Source organism: Strix aluco, chromosome 29 (genome assembly GCF_031877795.1).
Source record: "Strix aluco isolate bStrAlu1 chromosome 29, bStrAlu1.hap1, whole genome shotgun sequence".
Classification (NCBI taxonomy): Eukaryota; Metazoa; Chordata; class Aves; order Strigiformes; family Strigidae; genus Strix; species Strix aluco.
The window spans coordinates 1637134-1649415 of record NC_133959.1 but is presented as its reverse complement, the minus strand read 5'-3'; the positions used below and the strand labels follow the sequence as shown (position 1 = coordinate 1649415).

Here is a 12282-nt window from a genome sequence, read left to right as displayed (position 1 = left end):
TCCCGGAAGTTTTCCAGGGAGAGGCTGGGATCCTGAGATACGCAGTATTTGATAAACCCTCGCTCCTGGCAGTTCTGCTGAGCAAGGAAACGTGGAAGTGGGGACAGGCTTGGTAACACAACAGTCACCTTCAGCGGCTGGCACCCCCTCCCTCTACGGATGCTGTATCAGGCAGGAAAGCCCTGGATCTCTACAGCAAAGGCAGCTGCAATGAAACAGTCTGGGCTAATCTTCAGGCCGGGCTTTTGATTTCTCTCTGCTGAGACAGCACTACTGCACTGGAGCTCGTGTTCCAGCTTTGCTGCTGCTGGCTGCAGGTGCAGCCATTTTCAGCTCTGCCCTTGCAGGGGCTGCACTTGGTGCTCCCACACCATCCCCATGTGCATTTAACACGCTGTACGTCCACGTGGGTTCTTCGTGCTGTCCGAAATCTCACTGGTCCAGCCTGCGCTGCGTCAGCTGCTGCTCTACCTTTGCATGCTCTCTGCAAACACAAACTCAGCTGTTTTGAAAGCCTTAAAAAGCTGCTTAACAAGTTTTTTTACCAGGAATGGCCTTGTCCCCTCCAAGCCCTTCTCCTGGGGGGAACCCTCCGCCAGTGTAGCCGGCAGATGGCTCTGGACACCCTCACCGCTGGCTCTGGTCCTTGTTCAGGGGGAAATACAGCACTGGGCTTCTTGCCTGGGCAGCTGGATATTAAAAATTTGGCTTGAGAAAGCAGGGAGACAGTGGGGGGACAGGGCTGCCTGTCCCCAAGACTTGCCCAGGCAGCAGTCAGGGCCCCATGGGGTGATGCTGCTGGCGGGACCCTCCTGGGTCAGCGCTTCAAGCCTCAGCAGTTTCCCTTTACTTGCAGGGCAGGGCTGATCCTGCACCCTGCAACGCTCCATCGTAGTTACGGCTGCTGCTCCCTTGCAGGGCTCCCCTCCCAACTCCTTGCAGTTTCTTTGTTGAATCTTCACCTTCCCCACTGCACCTTAAAGCTCTTTTTGCTGATGAAAGCCCTTGTCCGTGGCACACCCTCATTCGGGGCTCGGCTGTGGCTGCCTGGACGTGTCTTCACTCTGGGTATGACATGCTTGACACTAACTCCCCTAGTTCCTCCCTGCCAGCACCAGGACTCCACAAATGAAACAGAGGGAAGAAATACCTGGATTTTTTTTTCTTCTTCTTCTCTGCTAAGAAAACCTCCCTGCCAGCTCTGTTTAATTCATACCCATCTCTGACTCCCTGCAGCAGCTGTGTCTCCTGGGAACACATCCCTGCATGATTTGCTTTGGATTCCCATCACCTCTGGGAGGGAGAGCAGTTGTCAAGGAGCAGTCTTCTGCTCCTCCTCGCAAAGAGAAGCTGTGAGCACAGCACTAGTCTCCATTGCAGTGGCTCATCCCCATCCCTTCATCTCTGCTCAGTACTTCCCAGTATCATTCGAATTCCCAAGCCCAAACATCACAAGCTGTGCCGCTCCCGTGGTGAGACCACAGAAGAGGTGGCACTCGTGCCACCAATCTCTAGGCTCAGACATTGTTTTCATCTACCCATAACAAGGTCTGGACATTAATATCTCCAGCCAGCAAGGCTAGAGTGAAATGTTTTCCATCTGTTGCCTGCTGGGATTTGAAACCCTGTTAGCCCAGCATCGGTGGAAACAGAAGGCAGAGACTATATACAGCATCCTCTCTCGCTTGCTGTTCTCCCAGCCCTTGGGGAAAAATAAGATCGTAACAGAGTGAGGAGCTAGCGCTGAGGCAGAGGCTGCCCTCTTCTCTCTGGAGCACAGTGTCACACGTGTGCAGACTGGAGGATGGGACGTGTGAGAAAGGGGTGACAATTCCCACGTGTGGCAACCTGGGTGAGTCCCCGTGAAGCCCAGAGGGGACACATGCCCGGAGCAGCGCGGGCTGCAGAGCCCTTCCCTGCACACCCTGGGGACAGAGGTGCTGCCACGGGGACAGAGGTGACCCCAGCGTCCCGCCCCTCTCCACCCAGCAGCTTCCCACAGCTCCAGTTGATGGTGGCACCCAAGGAGACGGGATTTGGTAGTTTTGGTTCTCAATTCCCAGGCTCACACTCAGCAGAGCCCGGGGAGCCGAGAGGATGCAAACGGTGCTTCAGCTGTGAGCTGACGGGAGCGGGCACGCGCTGCTCCTTCAGATTACCTGTTGCTGGAGCTGCCACGTCTCTTGGGTCTGGAGTGCTGCTTGCTCTTACCACAAAGTGTCTCATTTCCAGCATTATTCCAGCTGCTGCTTTTTTGGTGGGGTGGAGGGAAGCTGATAGAGGAAGTAGGACCTTGTGCAGAGATGATTAGTGCTGTAGCTCATGTTCTTTTCCCTCGGAGCAGAAACTGCCTTTACACACCACAATCTAATAATGAAAATAATTATAAATTACTCTGGGAAAGAGGACTGTGAACCTCACTGGATTTGGGGGCTTTATTATGTGGACATTTTCCAAAACACACATTTAATTGCCTTCTCTGATGCACACGGAAATTGTCTTCCAGCGTGTGCAGGGAGGGGTGTTACACTCACAGAGTACGCTTGCCTGCGCTGTCAAGTGTAAACAGACCATTTCTGCACTAAAAATAACCTACTCTCTGAGTAACAGAGCAGCTGATCTCTGCAGCCCAGATGCAGGAGCTCAAAAGGGTTAGGTCACCTATTTTTCATTAACGGTGCTATTTAATTACAATTCCCCCAAGTTTGATCCTTTGGAGATTTAAAACAAAGCGCGTAGTTGCCTTCCCTCCATCAAGAACTTGCTTCAGTGTGTTCTCACAACAGTACAGATATCAAAGACAATCTGTTAAGTAACTTTGATGTGAGGCTGCCTAACAACACAACACGCATTACCAGGGGGCTCTGCAGTGGCTTTTGGGGAAGAGAAAGATTTTTATCTCTTGTTTAAAATCACTCAATGCACTTAGGGTATTAATCAGTCTGGCCTGTGCTAACCTCTTCCTCTCTTGGCTCTCCAGGCACCTTGTAGATGCTAGTAATTTAAGTCCAACAGTCCTTCAGGGAGAGTAATTATCTACTCTGTGGAGGAGGAGGAATCAAAGTCTGGAGAGGCAAGGGAGACGGCAGAGCGAGCCCGTGGCAGAGCTGGTGGTGGTCTGCTGCTCTGCCTGCCAGGGCAGCTCTGTGTCTGGACTGGATTTGCATTCCCATTCAGCCTGGAAGGCCTGTATTGGCATCTGTCAGATGGCGTTTGCATTAGACACATCCTTTTTCTGAGGCTCTATTATTGGCACGTCCTGTAATAGCAAAGCTTCACTTCCTCTTGCTGAGCTGGGCAGAAGGAGCCGTCTTGGGTCTGGATCCAGAGCAGAGATCACACTTTGCTGCTGTCCATCTGAACGTCGTGCAAAGAGGGGAAGGTTGCAAGATTTTTTATTTGTTCATCCTGATCTCATATGTGAACCATTCCATTCCCTTTATTAATGTTCTGTCTAGGTTTTCTATGAATAATTAAGATCCTAATTTGCCAGAAGAATTAGGTCTCTCAAGGTACCTGCAAGCAGTAGCATTTCTCCTCCAGCAAGGAAGCCATTGTTAGTTGCTGACAGTAATTGTTATTGAGAGACAGAAGCAAACATTAAACCTGCAGGCTTGCCCTTCAGTGTTGGCTTTTGCAACACAAGATTTTCTCCTTTTGAAGGAAGAAAAGCATAAACAGGGAAGGGGTGAGGGTTGGAAAGCACGTGGTGGGGACGCGTTAGAGTGCTGCTGTTCTGAAACATAATTGAAGTCCTTTTTAAATGCTCGCTAGAGTGGGGCAGATGGAATTAGTGCTTTGCTGCTGTACCGTCTACAGTAGGGTTGTCTCATTGCTCACCACAGATTTAGGGCATTTGTGGAAATAGCAGGTGATGAATGGGTTTTCATTAGTTTAGACGAGGGGAAGACTGCAACGGAAAGTGCCTCCCAGAACCATCCATCACACTGCCCTGCGATGCCTCAATAAAAGACTTTTAACAGACAGATCTCATCAAAAAGCCACTATTCAGATTATTCTGGCAAGAAAAAGAATTGCAACCAGCACCCGTGGGGAAGAGTGTAAAGGAAAATGGCCTCTGTTCCTGGTTCCTGACAATGGAAGAGCAAAGGAGCACAGCCAAGACTGGGACGAGCTGGCAGAGCAATGCACAGCCGACACACGCAAAGCGCCGCTGGCCTCGAGGTGCCGCAGCGCCGGGTGCAGGGAACCAGCTGCCAGCACCCTGCCAGGGCAGCACCAAGGGCAAAGCTCCCAGGGGCTGACAGCACCTTTTGTTTGCAATGAACAGGCTGCTCAGAAGGTTCAGTGAATGGGCCACCTTTGTTCTGAGGGCAGAAGCGTTGATTTCACAAGAGCCGAGTGGAAGAATTTGCTCTTCACAGTAGGACTGGGGGGAATAATTCCCCCACCAGACAGAAACAGGGTCACACCTCCTCAGGGTATCAGATATTGGGCTGCTGAGTCTCCAGGGGAGGCACTAGTTGAGGATCCCTGCACGACCAGCGCGTAGCACCCCCATCTCATTGGTACCCCAATTCCCTCCCTGCAGCCTGAGCTCAGCAGCACTCTCAACACTGATTTTACACACCACAATGATGGGGGAGAGACCTGCGTGTGCAGTCACACCCGGGCTTTGGCTTCATGTGGGTCACGAGGATAAGCAGCAGCCTAGAACTTGTGCTTTTTCATAGCATTGGGGTTTTTTCTCACGGCATTTTTTAAACAGAGTCTGGCCCCAGCTGACTCTCAGCCTGACATGAAGAGGTTGAACGTTGTGTGAAACAAGACGAGCTTCCTGCAGGATGTCAGTGGAAGGTTAGCTGCAGATCTCTTGTATTTGTGACTTGTTGCAGGACTTGTAGACCTTCTTGCACTCACCCTAGATTGTCACCGGGTCACTCGTCTTTGCTGTAGGTCTAGCTGGAGTTCTCCAGCGACACTAGGTTGTGCTTTGAGAATGTAAAATCCATAAGGGAGGCTGAAATAGTGGGGTCTCACACCATTCTGCTGCCTGACCCAGGCCAGAGCAGGTCCTGGGGAGAGCGGCCGGCAGCACAGTGCTCCATGACGCTGTCGGAGCTGCTGTCTCAGCTGAGCACCACGCTGCAGCTTGCGGCCGCTTCTCTCCCACTCCGAGAGAGTCCTGCTGGGCTGCACAGCAGCTTGACTCGCGTCCTCCCTCTCACTTCTTGGGAAGGGTGGGAGAGTGGACTCCCTTGGGAGAGGTGACTCACCCAGGCGTGGCCCACAGGCGTCTGGTCAGCCCCCAGCAATGAGCAACACAGGCACTGGCCGAGTTGCTGGGCTATGAAATGGCCACTGCCAGAATTTAAGGGTCCATATCCAGCTCCACCTCGTGGGTCGCAGCCACAGAAGAGAAGTGTGAGAGCGTAGTAGTACAGAACGTAAGAAACTTTTGCTCAACTTTCTTTCTCCCATACTCCCAAATCCCACCCTCCTCCTTCCACATTCCAGTGACAGAGATGCAAACCAAACACACCTTTCTTGGAGCTGATCTCTATTTCAAAAGAAGGCTGCTCCTGTAGGAATAAAATATGAACACTGGCACAGGGTGGTAAACAAGTCCCTAGAAATTTTTGCCACCCAGTTACTTCCTTCTCTTCTTAAATACTCCAAAACAAATATTACTACAGTAGCTCCAGCCCCATACAGTTGTGAGAACACTTCATGCAAAAAAAAAAAAAAAAAAAGTAAAAACCAACCAAAAAAACCCAACCCCAAAACAGAAAAGCCCTTCCCTGGCTATGCAGGTCTGGAAATCTCGCCGTTTCCTCATCACCCCTGGGAAAGGGAAGGGCTTTGCCTAGACACAATCCAGCAGAGTCACCAGCAGTTCTCCACTCCAGCAGATTCCCAAGGTGCCAGACCCAATGCTGCCCTGACTTGCAGGCAGCGTGTGGAAGCTGTGGGTTCCTGTCGTGGTCACTGGGTGAGCGAACGGAGAGGCAGGCCCTGAGGAGTCACACCGCCTTTCCCCAGCCCTGCCGAGGAGAGGGCAGCGTGTACGGGAGTTTCTGCAGACCTGTGGGACGTTCCCAGGATTACTGCTGTCTTTGCGTAATTTATAGTGGCAAAGAGGGCAAAAAAACAACAACAAAAGCCAAATCCATCAACATCCTGTAAGGTTACTAACTACTTTACACAGACACTGCTTCGTCATTCAGCACAGGGCTAAGCATGCTCCTAGGTAACTACGGGGGCGCAGCGGGTGCCATGGGGGGGACACAACTTTCCAGGTTTCTGTGGTGCCTCCCTCAGGCCTTGCTCAATTCCTATTACTAGACAACATCTACAATAACTCACAAACTTCCCACAGGCCCCGCAGGGCACCGGTCCCAGCATGCTCCAAACGCCTCCATTCTCGGCCAGGCGTGGCAAGCTGGGACCCGTACCCTTCGCAAGGAATACTGCTCAGCTGACACGGAGCAGGACATCTCTGTGGACTGTTTCCCAATAAAAAAAAGAAACCAAGAGCAACTGCGATTTGCTCCATTTAATTTCAATTAACTGCAGCCCTTAGAGGCTGGGAGAGATGCCAATCTAGCAGTTTGTTGGCCATCCCCTCAGGGATGTCCCATTTCTCAAATGCCCCTTTCCCAACCAAGCCTCTACTCTTCTCTGCTTAAAGTTTTAACAAGTCATTAAATCCCACTGTGTTAAACTAATAACAGCTTTAAAACCTGCAGTTCTTTTTCCTCTGGAGGATGTGACTGAATAGTGGAAAGGACCCACAGTCAGGCAAGCACCCTTCTCTGCAGTGGGGACTCTGCTACCTCTGGAAGCTCCTGACAGTGGCCAGTGTTACTGGATCCTGTTAGAAAGACACGATGTAGTTAGGGCTGGGGAAGAGAAAAGGGAGCAACTGTTGTCCTTGGTATGCTAGAACTCCTCCCTCCCTAAGTGGGGAAACAGGCAGCTTATTTGCAAAAGGCAAGTGGTTTCCTAAAAAACTACTGAAAAAAAACCATGAAGGCTGCTCAGCCCCTTCCCCTAGAAAACTGTAAAAATGTTGGAGACACAGAGTGGCAGCAGGGAGGCTGGGAAGGCAGCACGGGGACAGCTGCTGTCTCTGGACCACGCCACAGCCACGGCAGGGTCCAGAGAGGTCTGGCTGCGACTTGCAGCGCTCCCTGTAGAGGATTCAGGAGCTCAGGTCCTCCCTGCCCTCCGTCTGGGTGTTCAGCGGGCAGTGAGTGGCTGCGGCTGGTCTCCACACTGTCCAGGCAGCTGCTGGTATGTTGGTGTATCCTGCCCAAACAGAGCTCGAGGCTGTTCTTGCTGTCAGTGACCAGTCCCAGCTCGGGCTCCCCTCCTCCAGAGGTGTCTCCTCTGAGCACGCTGCTGCTCAGTTGCTCTCTACCAGCTTGGCTAGTCCCTGCCGGATCTCACTGAGCTCAAATATCTTCACATCCATTATCTCTGCCACCTTGGTGACCTCATTCTGGATCTTCTCCCTCTCGGCCAAGGTCTCTGCCAGCGTCTGCTCAGCCAGGTGAAGGCGTCGCTCCAGCTCGGCGTTGCGTGCCTCCAGCTCCTGCCGAGGGACACCAGTGCAGTGAGCGCCGACACGCGCCGCTCGCAGACCACCGCCCCTTATCTCCACAAAACAGCCCTGCTCGCACCCCAGCGCCAGGCCACCCACACCCAGCCAGCCCGGGGCTCCACCACGTCCTTCACCGAGGGATCGCACTATCTTGAGCCACAGCACCCCGCCACGCGCACGTGTGTGTTCCCCAAAGGTGTGTAAATGCAGATCTACCCCCCCCCACGCCTCGCATCTCCAGGTCTGATGGTGTTTGGAGATATTCTTCTGCCTTGAAAGCCAGTGCCTGTCTATGGGGCCGAGTCCCGCAGCAGATCCCCCTGTTCTGTAGCTCAGAGGTAAACACAGGCAGGCCATGTCCCCAGAGACTGCACAACAGATCCTGCTTCCATCTGTGTCCTTGCCCTGAGGTGCAGAGCAGCTTGCATCCCTCCTGCCAGCCAGACTGAGTCAGAGCTCCACTCCCCAGCCATCCCTGGCCATCAGCAAGCTAAGCAGGACTTCTGAGAGATGGAGGTCACGGGACATCATGGGTCTGGCTGCAGTCCCATGTCAGGGGCTACTGCAAGCACTGGAGGAGAGTACGTGAAGGCTGGGTTTGCTATTGCCTGCTGATTGTGCCCCGTGTCATCTCTCTGAGGGATACAGGGAGCATGGAAGAAGGCAGAGACATAGACAAGGACCTGTTTCCATCATGCAGAGGCAGAGACAGGCATGGCAGCTCTGCGGCATTCACTCGTTGGCTCAAAGGGGAAACGGGGACAGATCTCTCTACTCTGAGTGCAGAGGTGTCCCAGATCTGCCATCCTTACCTGCAGCTTCTGCAGCGTCTCCTCCCGCTCGCCCTCTGCTTCCCATCGGCCACACTTCTGGCTCTTTAGCATCTGAATCTCCTAAAACACAAGGAGGAAGAGCACCATGTCAGACCCACTCCTGTCCCAGTGAGGACAGCTCCTACCACGTACTCCAACCAAGGTTCCTTCAGTCTCTCCAAGGATCACATAACCACACTCAGCTCCAAATTTTAACACCTCCCTTTCCAACCTTTTACTTCTGCTGTACCTGCTGCCTCCCTCTAAGCCATTAGCCCCTAATCAAGACGACCAGCTGAGTGCCAGCAAGGTTCAGTGGTCTCTGCACCCTGCTGCATCCTCACTCAAGATCAGATCCCAAGCTCTTACGGCCAGGGTCTCTGCTCAGCTGTTGGGTGAAAGCCTCTGCACACCTTTGCCCCAGTGCAGGCCTGGGCAGGGGGGAAGAGATCTCTTCTCACTAAGGATCGGGAACCCCAAAACACTTGCCAGCCCCAAAACACCTCCCCCCTTCAATCCTCCTTTTGCAGCTCCAACCCTAAGGCTCCATCCCCCCACCCTGCTGAAGCAAGGCCCCCAGAGCCTGCAGCTGTGTAAATTGGAGAGATTCTCTCCACATCTCCCTTCTTTCACAGCCTCTGTAATTAAAACTCTGCTTTAAATCATTCATTTAAATGCAGTGAAAGCGAGAAGCAATTACTACACTAGAGGCTAACTGCAGCTGCAGACGCTGAGAGGGGAAGGGGTAAGACACAGCCCTGTCGTTTGTGCAGTGGCTGAGACTCTCCACTCCAGGCTATTTGCACGGAAAACTCCCAGCACTTGACTCGCACTCAGCTTTGCCTCTCTGGGGAGGGGAGACCACTGAGGGGGCTGCACTGCCTCACAGAGGCTCCAGGCTTCCACAGGCAGCACATGCAATGGCAGGAGGGGCCCTCTGATCTCATACGAGCTGTAATGACAGACAGGGCGTTGGTGACTGACAGGCCACCCAGCTTCAGGTTTTGCGGCGTTTTACCTCATCTTTAGCCTTGATCAGTAGTTCCAGCTCCTCCAGGGTTTGGCTCAGCTCTTCCTTGTTGTTCTCGCTGGAGGAATCGTGAGCCCCCTGCGACTCCAGTTCTGCTACCTACACGGAAGCAAGCCCAGGAAGGTGTGCTCAGAGGTACAGGAATGTCCTGACATCTTATCACCCACAGTCATTCTGTCACATTTTGGCTTCCTTGCAAACCCAGCTGGGCTTACAGCAGGGCAGCAGCTCCCATTCTGGAGTGATGGGAGTGAAACTCGGTCTGGAGACTCTATCTCTGCTTTCTCCTGCAGCCTTGAACCTCAAGCAAAGCCTGCCTGGCGGACATCAAGCACATGAGCCTACAACCCAAAGCCATGGCAAGATCCAGCTCCATTTACATCCCTGGGCAGAGACTGACGAGGGCAAGGGAGTTACTGCAGCTCAACCACAGCAGAGCTGGGGGGAAGGCTTTGCCCAAGCGTACTCCCCATTCCTGAAAAATTCAGCCCAGTGGCTTAGATTATTCATGAGGAGGATTAGTTTTTAAAAGCTCACCAGAAGGTCTGCAGCAGCTATTGCTGGGGCCCAAGCTGTCCTGGGGCCTGCACGGAGCTCTCCACGTGCAGCTCCCATGATGGGCACCCTCACACCGACAGGACTCAGACCCTGGCGTGACACTTTCCCACAAGCAGGGCAGCCAGGTGACACTGGCTGGATTTGGCCTCCCCCAGGTCCATATACACAGTGGTTGTGAGCTGTCAGGCTCCCAGGGTCATGGCCAGAACCAGCCACTTCTGCTCCTAAAATGCTCTGGTTTAGAGACAATAATCTAGATGTTTCACTGTATTACAGTTTCTTCTGTGATTCTGCAAAGTCCCCAGCAGCTGCCCTTCACCCAGGGCTCACAGAATCCTCACTCCTAGCTCTCAGCTGTGAGAACAGCCCCCAGACAGCTGAGTATGTCCAGAGCAACAGCAGGGAAAAGGCAGCCCAGTCCAGCCCACCCCAAAACCACACACATAGACACGCACAGCCGAGTTCTCTGCTGTACCTAGGGCTGGCTCCTGCTGCAGAGGAGAAAATTTGTTCTGTGCAGCTCTTTTGCCACCTGACTCCAGCACTGAGAATTAGCAACGGGCACAGGGAATCCTGGGGGACGGCTGCTTACTGCACAGACTGGCCACACAACAGCCATCAAGTGGCAACAGCTGTTAATTGCTATAAATCCCTGCTGTCTTTTGAATGAGCTCTCTAGAAGTGAAATGGCTTTACGCCTTCTTCTCCGAGGGCTCCAGAGTCCTTTCCCAGCCAAACCCCAACTCTCCTAAAACCCTTTCCCAAGTACTCCGCAGTTCTTCCCTCCCAACAAACCCAACCGTGTGACTGTCACTCCTCTGCCCAGACACACAGAGGCCTCCTCAGTTGATCCGTGACCTCTCTGACATCACGTAGGTCAAAAGATCCTATTATTCCAACCGAACAAGGGCTTGTTTGTTCTGTGCCACCCGGATTTCATGATGTCGCATCTTGGATTCGAGCTAATTATAGCAGACAGAGCAATCTTCATCCTTCCTGTCAGCAGCCAGAAGATTGCCCTGATGCCCAGCTCAGGGCGGGCACAGACCTTACTCAGTGTTGCTGGCAGCTGGGAACTACCCCCAGAAAATCTGAAGGGAAGCTGGTATTCTTTGATTTTGTGCTCTGATTTCCTCCCTTTATCCACAGGGACTCTGCACACCCCCAACCTGCTCTGCAGAAAACAGGAGCTCTTGTGAGGGCTCCCTAGTTATGTGGCCTTATTCCCTGACATGTTTTCCCTGCCAGGCTCATGCAGCATCCTGGATTTCCATCCCATCTCCTGCTGACACCCATGGAAACTGATGGGAGAATGGGGTCAAGGGCACCATCTGGCTCTGGGACGGGGCTTCCTCTGACCTGCTCTGCAAGGGCCCTCCTGTGCTCACCCGCTGCCGCAGTGTTTCCGTCTCCTCCTGATAAGCAGCCAGCTGCTTCTTCCACTGGTCCACGTTGGCGTTGGCTTCATGGAGAGCAGCCACAAGCTTGTTGTTGTTGTCCTGGAGGCTGAAGAATTCAGCCTCCCACTGGACCTCACTCACCGACCTGTGTGAGAGAACAGGGGAAGTGTTCAGGAGAGCACAAGAGAGTCTCAGCATGGAGGTTTCTTACCCCAGTGCTAACATGTACTGAAACAATGCCCTTGGAAGTGCTCCCTGCTCCTCCACAGTCTTCTATTCAGCTTTCATATCGCTTCCCAAATATAAATGCTTCTTCCAGCCCCAAATCTGCATCCCTTTCCTTTATCCCTGGATAATATTGACTTTGAGGCCATGTGTGCTTGCTTGAAACTGCAGAAACCACACTGTGAGATTAATGGGGTGGGGGGTTGGGGGATACAGCTACTATAAAGGAGCTTTACAGTGTGGGACTGTGAACCCATTTTTAAAATCCTTGTTAGATCCAAGTTTGCTTTGAATAAAACCCTACTACCCCAGACTCAGGAGAAGGTAGCAAAGGACACTCACTTTTGATTTAAAAACATTCTAAGTGTTCAGCTGGGAGCTCAACAGGAGCCACACGGCAGAATCCAGCCCAGAGTCTTTTGAACAAAGAGCGGAAGCAGCAGGGACTTCGCCAGAATCATCAGGGGAATTTACACAAATGCAGCCCTGGGCCAGTTGGAAAAGTGTGAGCATCTTCTGGTATCACAAACTACTGATCTGTAGATAACTGGCATCAACTCATCCCTGCTGCGGGCACAAAGCATTCTCCTCCCCACGCCATCTGAGCAGCGGATTCACCTCCAGGCTGGAATCACCTTCCACTGGGGAAGAGGGGAAATTGGTACGGTGGAGGGTTTGAGCAGCAGCAGA

General features: G+C 52.7%; 1 protein-coding gene across 5 annotated transcripts in view; it reads right to left on the bottom strand.

Annotated features, from left to right (window-relative positions):
* Nucleotides 1-2409: 2409 nt before the first annotated feature.
* The window catches only part of HOMER3 (homer scaffold protein 3), a 29910-nt gene continuing 20037 nt past the window's right edge, over nt 2410-12282 (bottom strand). For 4 of the 5 annotated variants that reach the window (XM_074808428.1, XM_074808427.1, XM_074808429.1 and 1 more), the window contains 4 exons: nt 11356-11512; nt 9398-9508; nt 8380-8460; nt 5505-7558 (listed from right to left, as the gene is read on the bottom strand). In XM_074808428.1, the coding sequence (XP_074664529.1) occupies nt 7370-7558; nt 8380-8460; nt 9398-9508; nt 11356-11512 (538 nt within the window). In that variant the 3' untranslated portion in view covers nt 5505-7369. Of the gene's footprint in view, nt 7559-8379; nt 8461-9397; nt 9509-11355; nt 11513-12282 lie in introns of all 5 variants that reach the window. The other variant, XM_074808426.1, reaches the window with a different exon arrangement.